This window comes from Zootoca vivipara, chromosome 5 (assembly GCF_965207765.1).
Source record: "Zootoca vivipara chromosome 5, rZooViv2.hap1.1, whole genome shotgun sequence".
Lineage (NCBI taxonomy): Eukaryota > Metazoa > Chordata > Lepidosauria > Squamata > Lacertidae > Zootoca > Zootoca vivipara.
The window spans coordinates 59,235,576-59,253,961 of record NC_142588.1 but is presented as its reverse complement, the minus strand read 5'-3'; the positions used below and the strand labels follow the sequence as shown (position 1 = coordinate 59,253,961).

Genomic DNA, 18,386 nt, shown 5'->3' with positions numbered 1-18,386 from the left:
ATTCCCCCTGCCCAAGGAGAGCGATCATTTAATTGAATGCTTTCCCAGGCGGTGTGAGGCACATCTGTACTGAAGGGCAGAAAGAGAGCGAGAGAGAGAGAAAAGTGTTCTTCCATAGGATTTATTCTAGCATCCCAGCCAGTGGATACATGCTAGAACAGTTTGTAACCAGTATAGTGTTAATAATAATAATAAATCCTCAAAGCTAAAGGCATTTCCAGACTCTTGCTCTTATCAGGTGCAATTCAGTCTGGCACATTCAGGCTGATTTTGATTTGGAGCTCTTGCAAACCCACTTCTCCACAGAACCAGACTTTCCATTTTTACTCTAGTCATGTGCTAGCACAATGTCCAGGATTGGCCTAAGTGTTGTTGAGTAAGGCCTGCTGGGTTTATCTTTCCAAGCCAAGTTTTGATGTATCCGTGCTGCTTACTAGAGGCCTTTCTGTTCAGCTTGTCACGGGGAGCATTAGATGAATTGTTGGAATACTTTCAGGAAATAATTCCGAAGAAGCATGAATTATGCTGATGCATCAGAAACCATCATGTTCAGTAGCACCCTGCAGCTTGACAAACCCTTTGACATCAACTGCAGCAAACGTGCAAGTGCACACCTTGGCACTGATTCTTACATTGGTGATGAGCAAACAGTATTTATATGGCTATCGCTGCACTGTTGAATCCTTTCTCCACAAGCATCTCCCCAGAAGTGCTTGCCTCCCACAGTCTATGATCATTCTGGCCTTTATCCGTGCCTGTGCGAGTTTACTCTTAGTAAATGTGTACTGCAGAATTCATTTAGACCATTGAGGATGGCCTGCGTCATATGTGGTTATTTGAAGCTAGGTCTTTAAGGGGCAAGGCATGAAGTATTTTCCTGCTGCCATTTATTCAGAATTTAGTACTGAAATCCAGCCCATGTGAAAAGAGGTGGGAGATGTGCATGATTTCAGCGGGTGAGACAAAAGGAAGAGAGGGGAGAAGAGAAGACCTAATGTGTTACAGGTAAGAGGAGACTGGAAGAGTATAGTCAGCAAGCATGGAAACACTGTGCTGGTATTATCATTCCTCTGAAGGTAATATCTGGCCTAGAGGTTTGTTTGTTTGTTTTTGAGCTTGTTTGTGATGACAAAAAATGGTTTCCACATTAGAGGAACAGTTTTATTTGAATGTCGTTCCAGTGCAGGTGAATACTTGAAGCTATGTCAAACCTCAATTGAACAACTTTTCTCCCTATTGGTCAACATGCAGTGGTCCTGCCATGCTGGCTGAGGTTGATGGAAGTTGTAGCCCATCTGGAGGGCATCAATTTGGGGAAATCTGCCCAAAGGAGTCAATGCCCTAAGTATTTGTTCTGATGGAGTGGAGAGATGATCTTTCGTTGCCAGCCTGATGCCCGCTAGATGTTTTGGACTCTGAACAGCAAACTGCTGTGCTAGCTGGAGAACCAGGAGGGCACCAGGATCACTAATCTAGTCAGTATGCTCTGGTAGAGCAAATGTTGAGTTTCAAGGTCCAGGCTTAAATCCTTGTTCAGCTGTGGAGCCTCAGGTGAGTTTCTCTTTCATATTCCAGTGGGAAAGCGTTATAGACTAACTTGAATCTTGAGTGTCTCTGTTTCACAACTCTGGAGTTGAATCCCCATTTACAAATCTAGTCTAGGAGGAGCTTTTCTTTTACATAATCATTTTCTTTCTTTCTTTCTTTCTTTCTTTCTTTCTTTCTTTCTTTCTTTCTTTCTTTCTTTCTTTCTTTCTTTCTTTCTTTCTTTCTCTGACAAAGCAATCTGCTGACCAGGAGAAAAAAAAAGCATCTCTGAGGATAAACAGAGAAGTTTTGTAAAATCATTTTATACAGTGAAACGTGCTACCAAAATACAGTGGTACCTCGCAAGACGAATGCCCTGCAAGACGAATTTTTCGCAAGACGAATGCATCTTGCGATCTGATGGTGACTCGCAAGATGAATTCGTTTTGTGAAAAATTAATCTTGTGAATTACGGTTTCCCATAGGAATGCATTGAAATTTAATTAATGCGTTCCTTCCTATGGGAAACCGTGATTCGCAAGACGAATTTTTCACAAAACGAATTGACTCGTGGAACGAATTAAATTCATCTTGCGAGGCACCACTGTAGTAAAAAAAAGCTCAAATGTCATGCTGATGTTTTATCTGTGGAATATAACTTGGGAAGGCCAGGACCTAGCAAAGGGAAGCTCCTTCCATTAATAACCCCCCTCCCCTTCTCAGAGATAGCTTTAAAAAAAAACTCCTGATAGTAAATCTGGAAGGATTGATTTGCATAGTTTCCTCATCCCCTTCCTCTTGCCCTTTGGACCTGTTTGTTTGTGGATGCTTCCACTGTAGGACAGTCAGCCTCTGCAGATGGGGTGGAGGTTGACTCATTTCCTTAAGTGTCTTCAGTACTGCCATGCAGCTGGCCAGCATGCCCTGTGATGTCAGACTCCCCCTCCTATCATTCCTAGCAAGCTGCCTGGGCCTGGATGGTAGCTGTGCATTGTTCTGCAGACGGGCACATGCCGTTGCCTGAAAAAGGACCTCTTCATAGCTTTCCTCCTCTTTGCAGCTTCCCTTCATATTGTATTATCTCTGTCTTGATAGTGAATGGGAGCACCAGCTGAATCAAGGCTATGTCAGGGTCAGGCCATTGGTCCATCTAGCTTAGAAAAGTGCACATCAAGTGGCAGCAGTTTTTCCAGGATTTCAGAAAGGAACTCTCTTTCCCAGACCTCCCTGGAGAGGGCTGGAATTGAACCTGGGGCCTCCTCATGCAGAATGATGTTCTTTACCACTGAGCTCTTCCTCAAAAGGATAGCAAAGGGAACTGGGAAGTATGCATGCATCCGTTTTGTTAAGCTGAGACAATTTTCTCTGCAGATATTAGTCATTTCCAGGAGTGCTTTTCTATGTGATCAACACTGCGGAAAGTTGGAATGAGGGCCAAGTGTGCTCACCCCACTGTTGCCACCTGCCATGAGCTGAACGGCAACTGTTTGCAGTGTGGAGCCTGCTTCAGTTGTGCATTTTAGCTGATTTCCCAGAGTACTTAAATGTGTGGGGAGCCTATACAAGTAGACCGGTGGTTTCTCACTGCAGATGGGAGTGGGGAGGGAAAGCATGCCCACATCTCCATATTCTCATGCTCAAGATGCTATTTGTGTGAAGAAACAAATGCCTAAAAAGTGCTATGGTTAAAATTAGATCATCATCACTTAGATTTGCAGGACCACCTCATGTCTCCATTCAGCCTCACAAAAATGTCAGGTGAGATCATTGTTCCCATTCTACAGAAGAGGATCTGGAGCTAAGAGATGAAAACTCCCCCCCCCTTTTTTTACTTGAAGTCCGGCTCTCTTTATCTACTGGTCCATGTTAGCTCAGTGAAAATCAGAAGATGGCAATTTTTGAGAAGTGGTTTGGTCTACTGTTAGTTGCTGTGGGGTACCTGGTTCAAATGCTCTGTCTCCCACCACACCTGTGGATTCATTTGGTGGCCATAGGCCAACCATTATTTTTTTGGCCTCAACCTGCACCCCAATTCATCTTTCGGCAGTAGGTGGATAATACTGGGCTGTCTTGCAAGGTTGCAAGGGTTACTAAGGAAATGTTTGGGAAGACATATTAATATTTGCTATGAATACTTGTGTTGTTGTTAGGACTAACATCTTCTTAGAAAAGACTTAACCAGCAATGAGAGGGGCAAAAGGCCTCAGAAATGTTTGTTATCTTTTTTTAAAAAATCATAGTGCCAAGAATAAGCGTTGTTTGGCCCTTCTTTTGTTTATTTTTCTCTGAGGATTCCCTTCACTGTGGCAGAAACTGAAACCAAAAAAGGATGTTTATTCCTGTTTGTTAGTTTGAAAAGACAGGTGCAAATGTACCAACTACCATAGTATGTTAACCACATTAGTTTCTGCAGGAAAGTGTTTGACTTGTGTACAGCTTGTACATTCACACCAGTGAGCATTATAGGGCTGTTGTTCCTCTCTGCCTTTCCTCTGAATTTAAGAAGAAAAATAGTGCTGATCACTTTTTGCAAAGGAATGCAGAGGGGCAGGGGAGAGCAGTCTACCCAACTATTTATTTTCAAGGAAGAGGTAAATCATCCCCCATCATACTCCTGAGCCATCTTTAAAAAAAAACAAAACACATTACCGGTATCCGCGTAAGCAATTAAATGTAATAGCTCTGGGGTTTTTTTAAACCATAGAGTCCCTGGATTCCTTTAATGGAATACCCTTCACATAGGAATGGCGAGAGTGTTCCCCCATCCCTATCACCTGAACCAGAGCTTATCTGCAACCTTACAAGTTGTAACAATTTGCCACGCGGCAGGCAAAACCCAAATGGCACCAGCCAATCGGCCAAGTGGGGAAAATTCCTGCCGTGCCCCTATCCCAATGACAAACGACACACGACGGCATAGCAAGGTCATGCGCAAAAGCCCTAAAAGTAGGGAGAGGTGGCGGGTGTTCCAATCCGCGTTCCGAAAGAGGAAGCTCTGAGATACATGCATGGGCATGATGCATTTAGCTTGCGTCCCATTGGCCCAATTGAACCCTGCATTGAGGGACCTTCCAATAGGGTGTTGTGGCTATCTAATCATCCTCACCCACAACACAAGGGTTTGGTTGCCAGGTCTCACTGCAACACATGCCCGCTTTAAGGGAGGGCACGATTTATAAATAGAATAACATTCACCTAGTCCTTCAGTTTGGATACATGCAAAGCCAGTTGTGCTATAAAACTCTAGTATTTGGAGCTTGTAATTTGCAGGACTAGGGCAAAACTCCATTTAATAATCACCCGCCAAATTGGTGGGTTCAACACAAATGCTGTTTGTGTTTTTTTTAAAAAAAACCTATGGTTTATTGTACTGTATCTAGACTTCCCTGTGCTGAAACAATGGGCTATGTGCCCTCTTGTGGCAGGATAGAAAATGACTTTGAAATCAAACCATCTGAGGTTCTCTGTTTTCTCCTTAAGATGTATGTTCTGTCTCTCTTGCAGGAGAGCAAACTTTTTTTTAAAAAGAGACTGATGTGCAGTAGTCTGTAGGGCAGACCTTGTTGGCAGTCGATGCCTAGATGCTCATGCCCAATTGGAATATGCATGGTGCTTATCTCCCTAAATGGAGTGGGGTGGGGGAAGGGATGAGCATGCCTAGTCAGTTTGTAAGGATGGGCTGTAGTCCAGTGGTCAAGTCCCAGGTTCACTCCCCAGTATTTCTGTGTATGGCTAGGAAGGAGAGCCACTGTCGGTGCTGAGCTAGATGGACCACTGATCTCCTGTGGTAGTCTCCTATGTTCTTTTGGGGTCCCCTCCGCTAAGCAACTGCCTTTATATTTTCTAACTTCTGGGATAGGGAGTGACACTGAATTTGCAGCTCTGTGGGGGAAAGCGGTGTGCTGTCAGGATTTATCAATGGGTGTGCTTTGTGTGCATTTGTAGAGTAAGGGGGAAGGAATGCTTTGGAGTTGCATTGTTGCATTGTGAGAGTTGTTTGCTGAAAGGCGTGTCTTGAGCACACTTGAGTAATACATTTCCATTAGCCACATTGTTGTCCTTCTTTCCTACATGTAGATGAGTTTGTGATATGACTGATGGCATACATAGTGTGCTTTTGCTACTTCTGCATGCCCTGTTTTAGTGCTGGGGCTCCCCCTGAAGCTGATTGTCCTTTAAAAAAAAAAAGTACTTTTTTTTGTACCAGAGAGCCCATTTGTTTCTCTGCTGCCTCTCGGTCTCCTCCACTGCTTTGTTGCTGCTGCTACTGCCCTGCATATGTCTATTTAACATTCCAAGGTTATATAATTCTCTCTCAGTAATCTTAATGTCATACATGATCTCACGATGCAATCTTTAGTAAGTAATTCACACAGCACACTGCCCCCAATTCACAAGTTTGTGCTAAAAGCTTTAAATTGGTCACGTATGGACCTGTGCTTCACTCTGAGCACTAATAAAGAACCTGTATGTAACATTTTTGCCAGGTGTTTGGTATGCTTCAAATTGATCAATCAAGACTATTCTCCTTATGGGCATTATCATCAAGCTGAAAACTATTAATTACCTCTCACTTGCCACATGAAAAAACCAGTCTTTCATCTTTCTTTTCAGCTTGCAATGTGGTAAAATGCAAACCCATAGTTGTTTGGATTCCCCCCCCCCCCCAGTTTTCTGCAACAGTTCCATCAATTTCCAACTTTTCCAGGAAGCCTTACTGATTTATTTTCACACCATGTAATCTGTGCTGCTGCAACAGACTTTGTAAAAGAAGCCTAGAGGGGGCTGAAGTGTGGAACAAATGGACTTTAGCAGTGTGCAACTCTCTGCTACAAATTATTTTAAAATGGGTTCTGCCTTGTGTTTCCTTTCTCTGCTGGTGTTTTCGAGAAATCCTTCCCTCCATTGGCAAGTTAGAAGGATGGCGGTGTGGTCTTATTCAAGAGGTGACTCAGATCACATGTTGAGTTCTTTATATTGAAGATTTATTACTGCCCATTCCTCATCAAGTAATTACCTGCCACTGGGTCAGTGATATCTCTAGCTCTGCTTTCTCCAACTCTGATAGGCAACTCTGGATGTGCAGGAAAGCAAGTAGAGCAACAGTTCCCCTCTAGTACTTCAACAGCAGGGATGGGAAACATGTGGCCCTCCTGTCATTAATTGGACTACATTCCCGACCATTCCTGACCATTGGCCATACTAGCTTGGGCTGATGGGAGTTGGAGTCAAACAACATCTGGACTAACTCTGATGGAGTGGAAGTGGTCCCAGGCTTTCTCATGACACATCTATTACAGAGTATGCAGAATCCGGAGAAGCCGAAGCTGAACATTGCTACCCAATGTATTCCTTTACGACTTGTAGGTTTCTTTATTTTGGCAGACCTTCAGCAAGGAGTGAGTGGGGTAGCACTGGGGTGATTTGGAGGAAGGGGTAGTTTGGGTGGTGTTCCAGTGTTGTGCGCTGTGCTTGTTTACTCTTCATATGCAGTTTCTGGCTGAGTAATGGGAACTATGCTTGAGCAGAGTTTGATTCATTTGATGAAACACTAAAACAGGTGCTTTCAGTGTTTTCCTGCCTTGCTTAGAAGCCTCGAAGCATCTCACTGTCGATGCAAATGGACTCATGCTCGCACCTTGACATGGCCCTTGCATTTCCACTGTGATGGAGCTTTGAGTCAGGCTAAACTTGTGAGACCTGGCATTGAATGTTAAAACCATAGAAAGTACATCCACTTGAATGAGAGGTAACAAAGCCCTAACAGCATTTTGGCTGTGTTTGCCTTTAGCTAATCTCTCCCTCTCTCTCCTATCTCCATTTCTGCTCTCCTTTCATGCCCCTTCACTTGCCAGCTTAATACCAAATTAAGTTATTTGGAGTGGTGGCTAGGTAGACAACCAACTACTTCTAGTTTTGACCCCCAACTCCTTCCTGCTGGGTTGTACAAGGACAAAATTAAGACGGAGTGTGGCCTGGACTGCATTTGGTTGATCCTTTGCCAACATAATTTGAAACCGGTGCCATTACACTGATATGTGTCTTAAAGTGTTAAGCTTTGCCTCTTGGCAGTTCGCAACACTTTACAGAGTCATCAAACTGAGAAACAGTATACAGCTTTTGCTGATACTGTAATGAAATGTTTCCACAGTACCTATTTCATCATGATACAATGTAGAGTAGGTTATTGATGAGGCTTTTGAAACTTGCTTCCTCTCATGAATCTAAGGTAAACTGATGTCAAAATCCTAGTTTAACCTCTGAAATGTTGTCTGGTTTGGAACGATGGGATTCAGCAAAGGTTCCAGAGAAGTTTCTGTTGTTTCAGGAGTTGTACTTTTGATTCTCTTTGAGTCTTTAGTCTCTTCCAGATGACCTCCTTATTGAGCATTCATCCTAATTAGTTTGCAGGGAGATAAAATGACATTGGCCATTTAATGAGCATTTGTTCTGATTTGTTTGCAGAGAGGTTAAATGATATTTCAAAGCGAGTGTTATCCCATACTTTCCAGTGGGTTTGTTGCCCAAGACCTCCCAATCAACTGTAATTGCATAACCTGAATTTGCCTAGTATCTGATCTAACCTCTCTGAAAAGAGCTATAATATAGAAGCATCCTTAAATGTTTTCAAGGGCTGCTTACCTTCCTTGCAAGCAAGAAAATATAACGAATGTATTTCACAGGCAATAAGCATGGTGGCCAAACATATGGTGCATGGGGTATCATTTGTTTCATGTATTGAAGAGTTGAGAGATGAACTGGCAATCTACCAGGCATTGAAACAACTTGGGGAAGCAAGAGTACTAAAGCATTAAAAATGTGCTAGCATTTTAAAGGATATGACTTCCCCCAAAGACTCCTGGGAACTGTAGTTTAAGGGTATTGAGAATTGTAGCTCTAGTGGGTAATTTCAGGATTCTTCGGAGGAAGTAAGGTGCTTTAAGTGTGGTTTAAATGTATGGTGTATAGGCAGCTAGAAAATACCAACAGTTGTGTAACTGTGAGCAGAAACTAATAGACATGGTACAAAAGGGGGAAAGGAGATGAGGAGGGAAAAGGAAAAGCAGCAGATGCAGGTCACCAATTCTTCATAGTTATGTAAGTATTTCACAGCCAGATGGATTGGCCACTGACAGAGTTGGCTATCCTGTCTCACATCACCCTGTACTGCAGACATGTGGAATAAGACTCTTAAAGATTTGGGCTTCTGAGTCACATAAATGGGAATGTTGGCCAGTCTTCTCCATTGTATCAGATGACTAAGCATGGTGTATATTCACCCCACATAGAAACCCATGAGAGGATTAATGTTCAGTGAATTATTGGCAGGCTTCATGTTTCACCACTTGCACTAATATTTCTGTCACTGTATAAAGACATTTTCCATTGTTTGGATACATTTGATTTCTGAGAAAATGAAAGTGGAACCCAAATTTTCAGTTCAGACTGCACTTGAGCTCTTACCTTATCGTTCTCTGCTGTTGGGGAACTATGTTTTAGTTTCCCCTGAATGCGCACTGCTGCTGTCAGGAGAGAGAATGCAATTATAGCAATTTGGGATTGGCTGCAGAACCTGTGAGGAAGTTAACTCACCTTTTGCAATCTGGTAGAATGAGAAGTCAGTGTTCATAAAAGTTAACTGGAGTGTCAAATATTGCTGGTGTGTTAGTCATAAAGGAGAAAGGGGTGGTTCACATAACGAAGGCACATTTATGGTATGTACGGTGTCTGGGTAGAACATTGACACATGCAAACACTCTACCTGTGGCTACTGTTGTGTCTCTTTTGACCCAGTGGCACAGGCAAATGTTTCTATGATTTCCCCACTCCCCAGTGTGACAAACAAGAAGAGTTTCAGCAGAATATTCCCCCCCCAACCAATTTCAGCTGCTTACTCCTGTTTACTTGTGTCTTGGCTCATGCAAGGTTGTTGGCAACCGTTCCGTTATGCATAGGGGGAAGATCTCTGATAGAGCTTCTCTGTTGCTGGAAGGGGGCAAGAGACGAAAGCTGATATAGGAGAAAGAACTGAATGTAACAGGACCAGGGAGGAGGGATGAAGAAGCTGGCAAGTGTCGTTGTTTCCTTTGGGGAGGAGGATATAAGGGATTATCTCAATGTTAAAAGAGAATGGGAGAGGAAATTGCATATGGGGATGGAAAGGTGAAAGTATAAAAGAAAAGCCTTTCCTGCTTACGGTAGATTCTCTGGATCCAAAAATTCTGCCTAAAATGGGGAGACTAATCCACAATACCTTCAGAGCAAATGTCTGCCCTTGGCTTGAGGAAAGATGAATGATGGAACTCATTGCCACTGTGGCAAAGAATATAGCAAAGAATTTGCAAAGATGGATGAGAAATTAGTAGAAAGTTATGTCAATAATTGTGAGCAGCTTATGCCAAAAACTACATGGCCATAAATGGTTTTCCAATACCCATGTGTGAAATGGCTCAGGGAGTTAATACTCCTGCACTTACCCAGCTTTACTTTTCTATTATGAGCTCATAATTTTTGTGGAGCCCTTTCTCTGTGTTAGATAAAGGTTTGAAGGTCAGTCACTCCTTGTTAGCTTGTTTTAATGCAGGGACCAGTGCTAAGCCCCCAGGCCTTAGGCTAAGCAGCACTTCACAAAGACCCAGAGCAGGGGCAAACCAGATGGGAATGGCCTCTCCAACCTGAACACTCAGGCCACTGTCTTCCCCTCTTGCTGCTCCACATTCTTCTCCAATAAAAAAGAAGTGACTCGCATTTACGAATGAGGAATGCAGTGGCTCCCATGCTTCACTTAATTACAGTCACTAATTTCACAATTAATAGAGAAGGGAAAAAATTCCAGCACTCTTTCTAAAATCCCCTAATAGTTCTGAGGATTAGTCATATGTTGTCTGAAACACAGGAGGGAGTGGACAGCCTCCTCTTGCCTTCCCTAAATGATGCCCTGGGGTTGGGGATGTTTATGAAGCAGCCCAGGGGTGTAATTTGCCTTTAAGCCAGGTCTCACTTCAGCTTTGCTGCCTGTTTACTGTGACAGTAGAGTTCAATGCAAGCCAAAATGTACTACTCAAACTCAGTTTCTCCCTAAGTTCAGATTCCCAATGCTTGATAAAACTATTAGGGTTCTGGAGCATTTTCCATAGTGCTGTGCAATCCATTTTTAAGTAAAGTATTGTCCCATACCTGGCTTCTCCCTTAAAGAACATAGCACTTGGCTGTTAATGAAGGAAAGTGAAGCTTACTGTATATTTTGAGTATGCCTGCAAGTTCAAGTTTGGGCCAGGATCACTAAATATGTAATCCTATACATACTTAACTAGGAGTAAGTTTGGAATTTAATGGGGCTTTCCTCTGAGTAGATATGCATAAGCTTGAACTGTAATTTGTTCATATGTTGATGTGAAAGCAGTTAAGGAATACAATAAAAGCACATTTGAAATTGGGATAGTATAGCTGTCAGGGCTTGGTGAATTTCATAACATCCATTTTCTTAAACATCCAAATGGATTAATTTTGGGTTGCACTCCTGATGTTGACTTACACTTCCTTGTTTAAAAATTCCTTCAGTAGCACCTTAAAGACCAACTAAGTTTTTATTTTGGTATGAGCTTTCGTGTGCATGCACACTTCTTCAGATACACTTGAAACAGAAGAGTCAGACCCTTATGTATACACAGAGGGTGGTGGGGGTGGGTGGGAATGGGCTGATGGGAGTGGTAAACCTGTAGGTGGCTGTTAACGACTGCTGATGACTGCAATTGGTCCTGTGGGGGGGGGAGCAAGGGCTGAGGCACTAAAGAAAGCTTGATCATGCATAATGAGATAAGAATCCTATGTCTTTGTGCATCCCAGGTGGCTCCATGGTTTTAAGCTTACCAAAATAAAAACTTAGGTGGTCTTTAAGGTGCTACTGAAGGAATTTTTTTTATTTTGCTTCGACTCAGACCAACACAGCTACCTACCTGTAACTTCCTTGTTGAGGTTGGGTTGCTGAGTATCCTAAACATTTATTGTGCTTCAGGGTGTGGAAGACAATAGATGGAGAAGTTATAGTTTGTACCAGCTCTTCATATGCCTGGCTACTGTTAGGGAACAACCGGGGGGGGGGGGTTGTTTGTAAAAAAGGGTTCACTGTGCTATCCTATTTATCTCTCAGCTAAAGTTGCTGGTGTTGCTGGTGTGTGATGTCAAGAAAGCAATTTCTTGTCCCGTGACTCATGTGATCTCTACTTTGGGGGACTTTTTATCTTTACAGGAGCAGGAAGATTCAGATCCGGAACATTCCCCCTCATTTACAGTGGGAGGTAAGCGTACAGAAGGTTTTATTATTTCCTGCTACCTCCTTTCCCATAAGAAATTAAGTATATTTTCTTACTTGTTTACGGCATTTAACCAGGCCACCCAGTAACATGGTTTTCTGGGCAGCTGACAGCATCTAATAAAAAAATAATACAATATTAAAACCACAATATCATAAAAAAGAAATTGCAGCATAAACATTTCCAGCACAGAGAGAGAGAGAGAGAGAGAGAGAGAGAGAGAGAGAGAGAGAGAGAGAGAGAGAGAGAGAGAAATGTAGTTTCCCCACAAGTATAAAAATACACAGCATATAATGCAGTGGTTCAAAATGCTTAGATCATGGGTTTTTAAAGGCTTACGACGTATTTGTGCTAAAGTTATCCAGGGTGTTGCAGCAAGTGTCCTCCAGAGAATGAAATTGGCCTTGGCTGCCACTTCTCCATTGACTAGATGTTCTTTAGCTAAATTGGGATTTAGGGTCCAGGTGGCCTTCCTGATGTGGTAGGACTCACAACTCCCCACTTCCACCAGCTGGCATGACCAGTGGACAAGGGCCATGGGAGATGTAGTCCAGCTGCATCTGAAGGACCATGGATTCCCCATCCCTAGTGTGTGGAGGGTGGCGTTGACAGAGAAGCATGCTGTGGTGCCCAAAGGGAGTTTAATGACCTCTGTCTTGCAGGTGGTCTCTGTAAGGCACTTACAGCTTTTTTAAAATCAGCCACCTGATTTTTGTTGTCAAAATTAAATAAAACTGGGGAGTGGCCTGCAGTGTCTATTATGAACATACAGTCCCACCTTATTGCCCCCCCCCCAGGACTTAATTATCTCATTCAGTTTTTTAACATTTATTTCATTACAATTATTTATATCTTGGCTTTCAGGATAAGAATCCTTCCAAAGCAGCTTAGAGGAAACATTAAATTGCATTTAAAAACGAAACAAAAGAGGAAACAGTACTGATATAGTAAATAAAATCAGGATCCTTCCCACAGGGCAGTTGGTGGTAAAAAGGTGCTCTGTGTGTGTGTTCGTGTTCCAGCTGGAGCAGATGCTGAGGTGGGTTTTGTCTGCCACCTCCTCTCTAGAGGATAAAACAGGCCCCTTTCTCTTCATGGGAAATCCTAGTTTCACAATATATTTGAAGCCGCCCCCCCCCCCAAAAAAAACCAACAACCACACCCCAATAGATATGTGGTCTGCTGCTATGGAAAGAGGAACATGTGATCAGGGATCTTGCTTTGCATAGGAAACCCTTTCTCTTTCCAGATACCCAGCATATTTATACCTTTGTGTTTTTCATTGCTTTTTTGTGATTTGCTTGTTGCTTGCTTTTTTAAAAAAATCTTTCTTATTATATATATATATATATACATACAGTAGTACCTCGGGTTATGAACGCGATCCGTTCCGGGTCGCAGTTCGTAACCCGAAAAGGTCGCAAACCGAGTGTGCGCTTCTGCGCATGCGCGGGGTGTGCACCCGTCGAAAACACTTCCGGGCTTGCGGAGTTCGTAACCCGAACTGTTCGCAACCCGAGCGGTTCGTAAACCGAGGTACGACTGTATATATATATATATATATAATTTATCATATTCATTTATTTGTTTGATGTTGGCTGCCATGCCCTCTCAGTGGAAAGGTGGGATCCAAACGTTTTAATAAATAAATGCAACGGGACAAATCGAGGGGGGGGGAATGTTTACCACACAGAAAGGACAGCTAAACGACCTCTTTCAGTGGCCACATCCTAACAAAATAACCCAGTGGACATTAGAACAGTGTGATCCAAATAGTAAGGAGTGTGCATTGTCCATGTTTTGGGAAATGAAATACAGACAGTGGCACCAGGTATAGGGGGCTTCAGCTCCCCCAATATTTTTGGCAGGGAGCAGTGTCCCCCAATATTGAGGGGGCCGCCCCGCGAACCACCGGGTGCCCGTGGGCTGCAACTGTGATGAGTAAAGCAAAGATTGTCATGTGACGCGTCACGTGACCGCACCCCCTCAATGTGGGAGGCAAGTTGGCGCCCCTGAATAAGAACAGCCTATATCAACAAGGTAGGGACATGGGTGGCGCTGTGGGTTAAACCACTGAGCCTAGGGCTTGCTGATCAGAAGGTTGGTGGTTCGAATCCCCGCAACGGGGTGAGCTCCCATTGTTCGGTCCCTGCTCTTGCCAACCTAGCAATTTGAAAGCACGTCAAAGTGAAAGTAGATAAATAGGTACTGCTCTGGCGGGAAGGTAAACAGTGTTTCCGTGCGCTGCTCTGGTTCGCCAGAAGCGGCTTTGTCATGCTGGCCACATGACCCGGAAGCTGTACGCCGGCTCCCTCAGCCAATAACGTGAGATGAGCGCCGCAACCCCAGAGTCGTCCGCAACTGAACCTAATGGTCAGGGGTCCCTTTACCTTTAATCAACAAGGTAGAACATCTGGGCCTAGACAAAAAAGTGTGAGCATCATCTGGGGCTTTGTCTGCTCCGTTGACATCCTGCACTGGGAAGGCCTGACCACTACAGCACACATGATAAGGCAGTGTAATGTGAAAGCCCATGGTTCGTTAGTCTCAAGGGTTATAGACAGATTTTTTCCAGAATGCATCTTTTTGTTTGGGAAAAAGCCTTTTGGGGTACAGGAACTTTTGCTGAAGGGGCCTCTTATGCTGATCCTGTCAGGCATAAGGCATAAGCTTACTTGCTACATGCTGGGTGCAGAGCATCAGGAATGACTGCATGGTGTTAGTTGTTTTTCTTAGTCATCCTCATTCCCACAAGGACGATGACAAGGCTCTGATTAGAAGGCCCCCTTGCTGCTTCAGTACAAAAGTTCATATGACTCACTGGCAGTAAGTCAGGTGGTTGAATTCCTGGTTTCAGGTGTTGGGTGAACAGGACAGCTTAACTTTTTAGTTCTGGGAAGGGTGCTTCCTGACAATCTGTGCCTGTGGCTCTTTAGGAGGGAAGAGTCACACTTTAATGCTTCCGGGAGGTTTACTGCTATGGCTGTTAGCCAAGGGGACTAGGATGCATCTTTGTAGAGCTATATTTCTGCAGCGCACAAAGAGGACCTCTTGTGCCCAATCTCATGCCCTGAAGCAAGACCTCCCATGACTGAATTCACCCCTATGTACAACATGTTGCAATTAGGCCCTCAGTGAGTTATGCTCATGCCAGACTTCCCTGTAGGACAGGAAATAATTTTAGAATAACCTGCCTGGCTGACTTTAAAAAAAGCAAGTTGTTGGTTTCGTTACTAAGTCTCTGAGGCAGTCCCACTCTCCTCTTCGTGCTGCAGCTGAAGTGGAGAACCTGTGGCTCTCCAGTTGTTGCAGGATTACAACTCCCATCACCCCTGATCATTCGCCATGCTGGCTGGGCCTGATGGGATGAGAGTTGGAGTCTGATGACCTACAGAGGGCCAGAGATTCCCCATCCCTGTGCTACCAAATACATGTTAGAACCAAGGACTAATCCAGTTCTGATTCTTGGTTAATTTATTGGCCTAGCTGTGACTACTTATTGAGAGAAGTCTAGGACTTTTGGTTAGATTCTGCCTCAGAAAGCCATTACATGCTTTCAACTACACCAAATCCCCTTAAACAAATGTTGGGAATAGTTCTAGCTTACAAAGATAAAGGCAAATTATTCAGACATTAATACGGCTCTGAAACACTTGATGAAACAATTGTCTCTTCCCATAGGCTTGGAGCCTAAGAGACCTGCATTGTTTGATCACTGGTTTGTTATGATGAGAATGTTCTGAGACAAAATATGTGCCTCATTCATCGAAACTATTTTCCCTCACGTAGCGCATCCTGGTTTCTCTTTCAGGTACTAGATGGTCTTTTAGCTCAGCATGGGACAGTAGAGAATGTGGAACAAGGTAAGGATATGTCTTGCTACTCTCTCTCTTATCATTGGTTTTTATTCAGGCATCTTGAGCCTTTCATATACCGTAACTTTAAGTGCTTATATATAAATGATTCATTCCACGGGGACTGTTGTACTTATTAAACATCTGCTTCATAGTACTCTGGAGTAATGTGCATCCTTACTGTCTACCGTGCAGTAAAATACAGGGACATATTTTAATAGGGTATAAATATGTAACATGTATAGGAAAAAATGTCTTGAAGCACCCCCTAAACATAGAATTATTCTGGACTTCAGGGTAATCACTGAAGAAAAGCTTATCCAGTAGCCATTTCACAAGTTGGCTTTGACACACAGGCATATTGGCACAGGAGAAACACTGTCATGTGTGAAGTGTCTGGCTGTTGGGAGAACACTTATTGAGCTTGTGTGATTGACACCAGATTCAAAGCAAACATACATCCACTTTCTTATCCCCAAATCCTCTGAAGGAGACTCCTGCTGGATGCAAGAGTACTGATTTATCTGACTGCATTTTTAAAAACAGTTGTTATTCTTTCAGAGAGCCTGAGATACTAAAACTCTTGCTTGCTTGCTTCTGCAACAGTGGCAGATCAAATAAACTATTAGGCTTCTTCCTTCAAGCTGCAGGGTTCTGACACTCTCAACATTAAAAACTTCAGGCCAGAAGTCAGAATCTGCGGATGACCACACGCCAAAGATGTTACAAAGACTGATAGTTTCACATTATGACAGCCAAGTGATTTCCACATTCCTGGCCTTTCCCCCCTTTGCTGTCTAGACCACTTAACCACACACAGCTGAGCACATATGTGTATCTGAGAGGATGCAAGAGAATTACTATCTTACTAGTTTTGGAGCATTTAAATTAGTCTAGTTATAGGGAAAATAGAAGGCACACCTGCCCCACAATATGTCACATGCTTGTTTGTGTTTGTTGGAACTTGGGCAGTAGTAGTGCCCTGTATTTGTGTGTGATATTGAGAGTGATCTGTATCTCCTTGGTTTACCTAATACTCATAGTGTCATTCTGCTGAAATATGAAGAAAACTCAGTTGGAGTTCATACATTGGTTCATACAATGGTAGGGTTTTCAGCATAAAACCAGAAGTGCTGGATGTAGAAACAAACCAGAATGAACATGTTCTCCGTGTTGTTATGTTATTACGTATGCCTGATGTGTTTCAGAATTAGAAAATTCCTTCATTGGGAGCAACTTACATTTCTTACGGAAAACTTGCAAAGATAAACCTCCGTAGCTTTCTCCTTTCTTGGTTTCTACTGATTCTAATTCTGAAAAAACACTTTGAGCATAATAAAACATTTGGGTGTTTTTAGAACCTTTTCTCTCTGGGGTTTACAAGACTTCCAGTATAAACCCCTGTTTTGCCTATGAGGTTTTTTTTAGATTTAAAAACTACGCAGTAAATTAGGTTAGTTATCTAGTCACAACTTGCTTCTGTCTTTTCATTCAGCAAATTCTACCCTGACAGACACAATATCCTGTAAATTAAAAGAAATGATTGCCATCACGCTAATCTTTTAAGACGATTAATCTGTGAATGTAACCAACAGTCATGCTAAGTGCTTATCAAAATCATCTCATTAATCAGAAAGCATGACAATAACTGTTCTTGTCATTTATGTGCGTAGAAAGTCACAGGCTAAATTCATCCTGGATATGGTTTTCGTCATGGTGCTGTGAGCTAACTGAAATGTGGGATAGTGGTGGGGTGCCAGAAGCCAAATCCTGGCCACATTCAGCCAATGGCACTGCATCTCCAAATCAGCCTATCATAGACTGGAGTGAAGTTCTGAGTCTCCTACACAGCTGCTGTGGGCTGGAGGTGACGATGTGAGTTTCTTAGGGTGCAAGATTCTCAATATGAAGTTCTAGAAAACATTTTGTATGACAATGAATAATACAGGGGATGGGGTGGAGAGAAACTCAATAAATTAATATGATTCAAAACAGAAGCTCCTCTTGTGATATTCTCCCACATGGTAACCCAAGCATTTGTTTTTCTCTACTCCCCTTCAGTTAATACAGAATCAGAGACAGCAGTTGTCAACGTTACATATGCAACAAAAGAAGAAGCAAAAGTGTAAGTGGCAGTTCTAAGTGTAATTTCTACTCTTTCTTATCTGTTTTTTCTCCTGACAATGTTCTCTGAATTGTCTTCCTTTATTTGCTGCAACAAAACTAGTGTGTGGTACATGATGGCCTAGCTACCACTGTACCAGAAACATCCACCTATCTACCTATCTGTGCTGTTTGAGTGCCAACCAATTAACGGTTTCTCTGAGTAAGAGGGCCAAGCAGAATAGCTACTAAGAAATGGGAGCACCATGTTTGACCGGGATGGGGAAGCTGTGGCCCTACCAGATGTTGCTGCGTTTTAGCTTCGATCAACCCTATCCAATCTGACACTTGGTCAGGAAGATGGAAGTTGTGGTCCAGCAACATCAGAAAGAACACAAAGTTCCCATTAGGGTGATGACTTTTTTACAACCTCATTTCCCTGTATCATAATTTGATGAGCTTTCATTAAAGATTAGATAAAATCTTACTTTCAAAGAGATTTGATTTAAAAAAACCTCACACACAAAATGATTTTTTAAATTTTATTTATCAGTTTTTTGACCATTTTTGAAGTCACTGTAAGCAGATA

The 18,386-nt window shown here is 42.8% G+C and overlaps 1 protein-coding gene across 3 annotated transcripts in view; it reads left to right on the top strand.

Moving 5' to 3' along the window:
• The window catches only part of IGF2BP2 (insulin like growth factor 2 mRNA binding protein 2), a 63,419-nt gene that overhangs the window by 20,124 nt on the left and 24,909 nt on the right, over positions 1-18,386 (top strand). For all 3 annotated transcript variants that reach the window (XM_088669738.1, XM_035134000.3, XM_035133999.3), the window contains exons 3-5: positions 11,777-11,825; positions 15,652-15,703; positions 17,756-17,819. In XM_088669738.1, the coding sequence (XP_088525864.1) occupies positions 11,777-11,825; positions 15,652-15,703; positions 17,756-17,819 (165 nt within the window). The remainder of the gene's footprint in view (positions 1-11,776; positions 11,826-15,651; positions 15,704-17,755; positions 17,820-18,386) is intronic.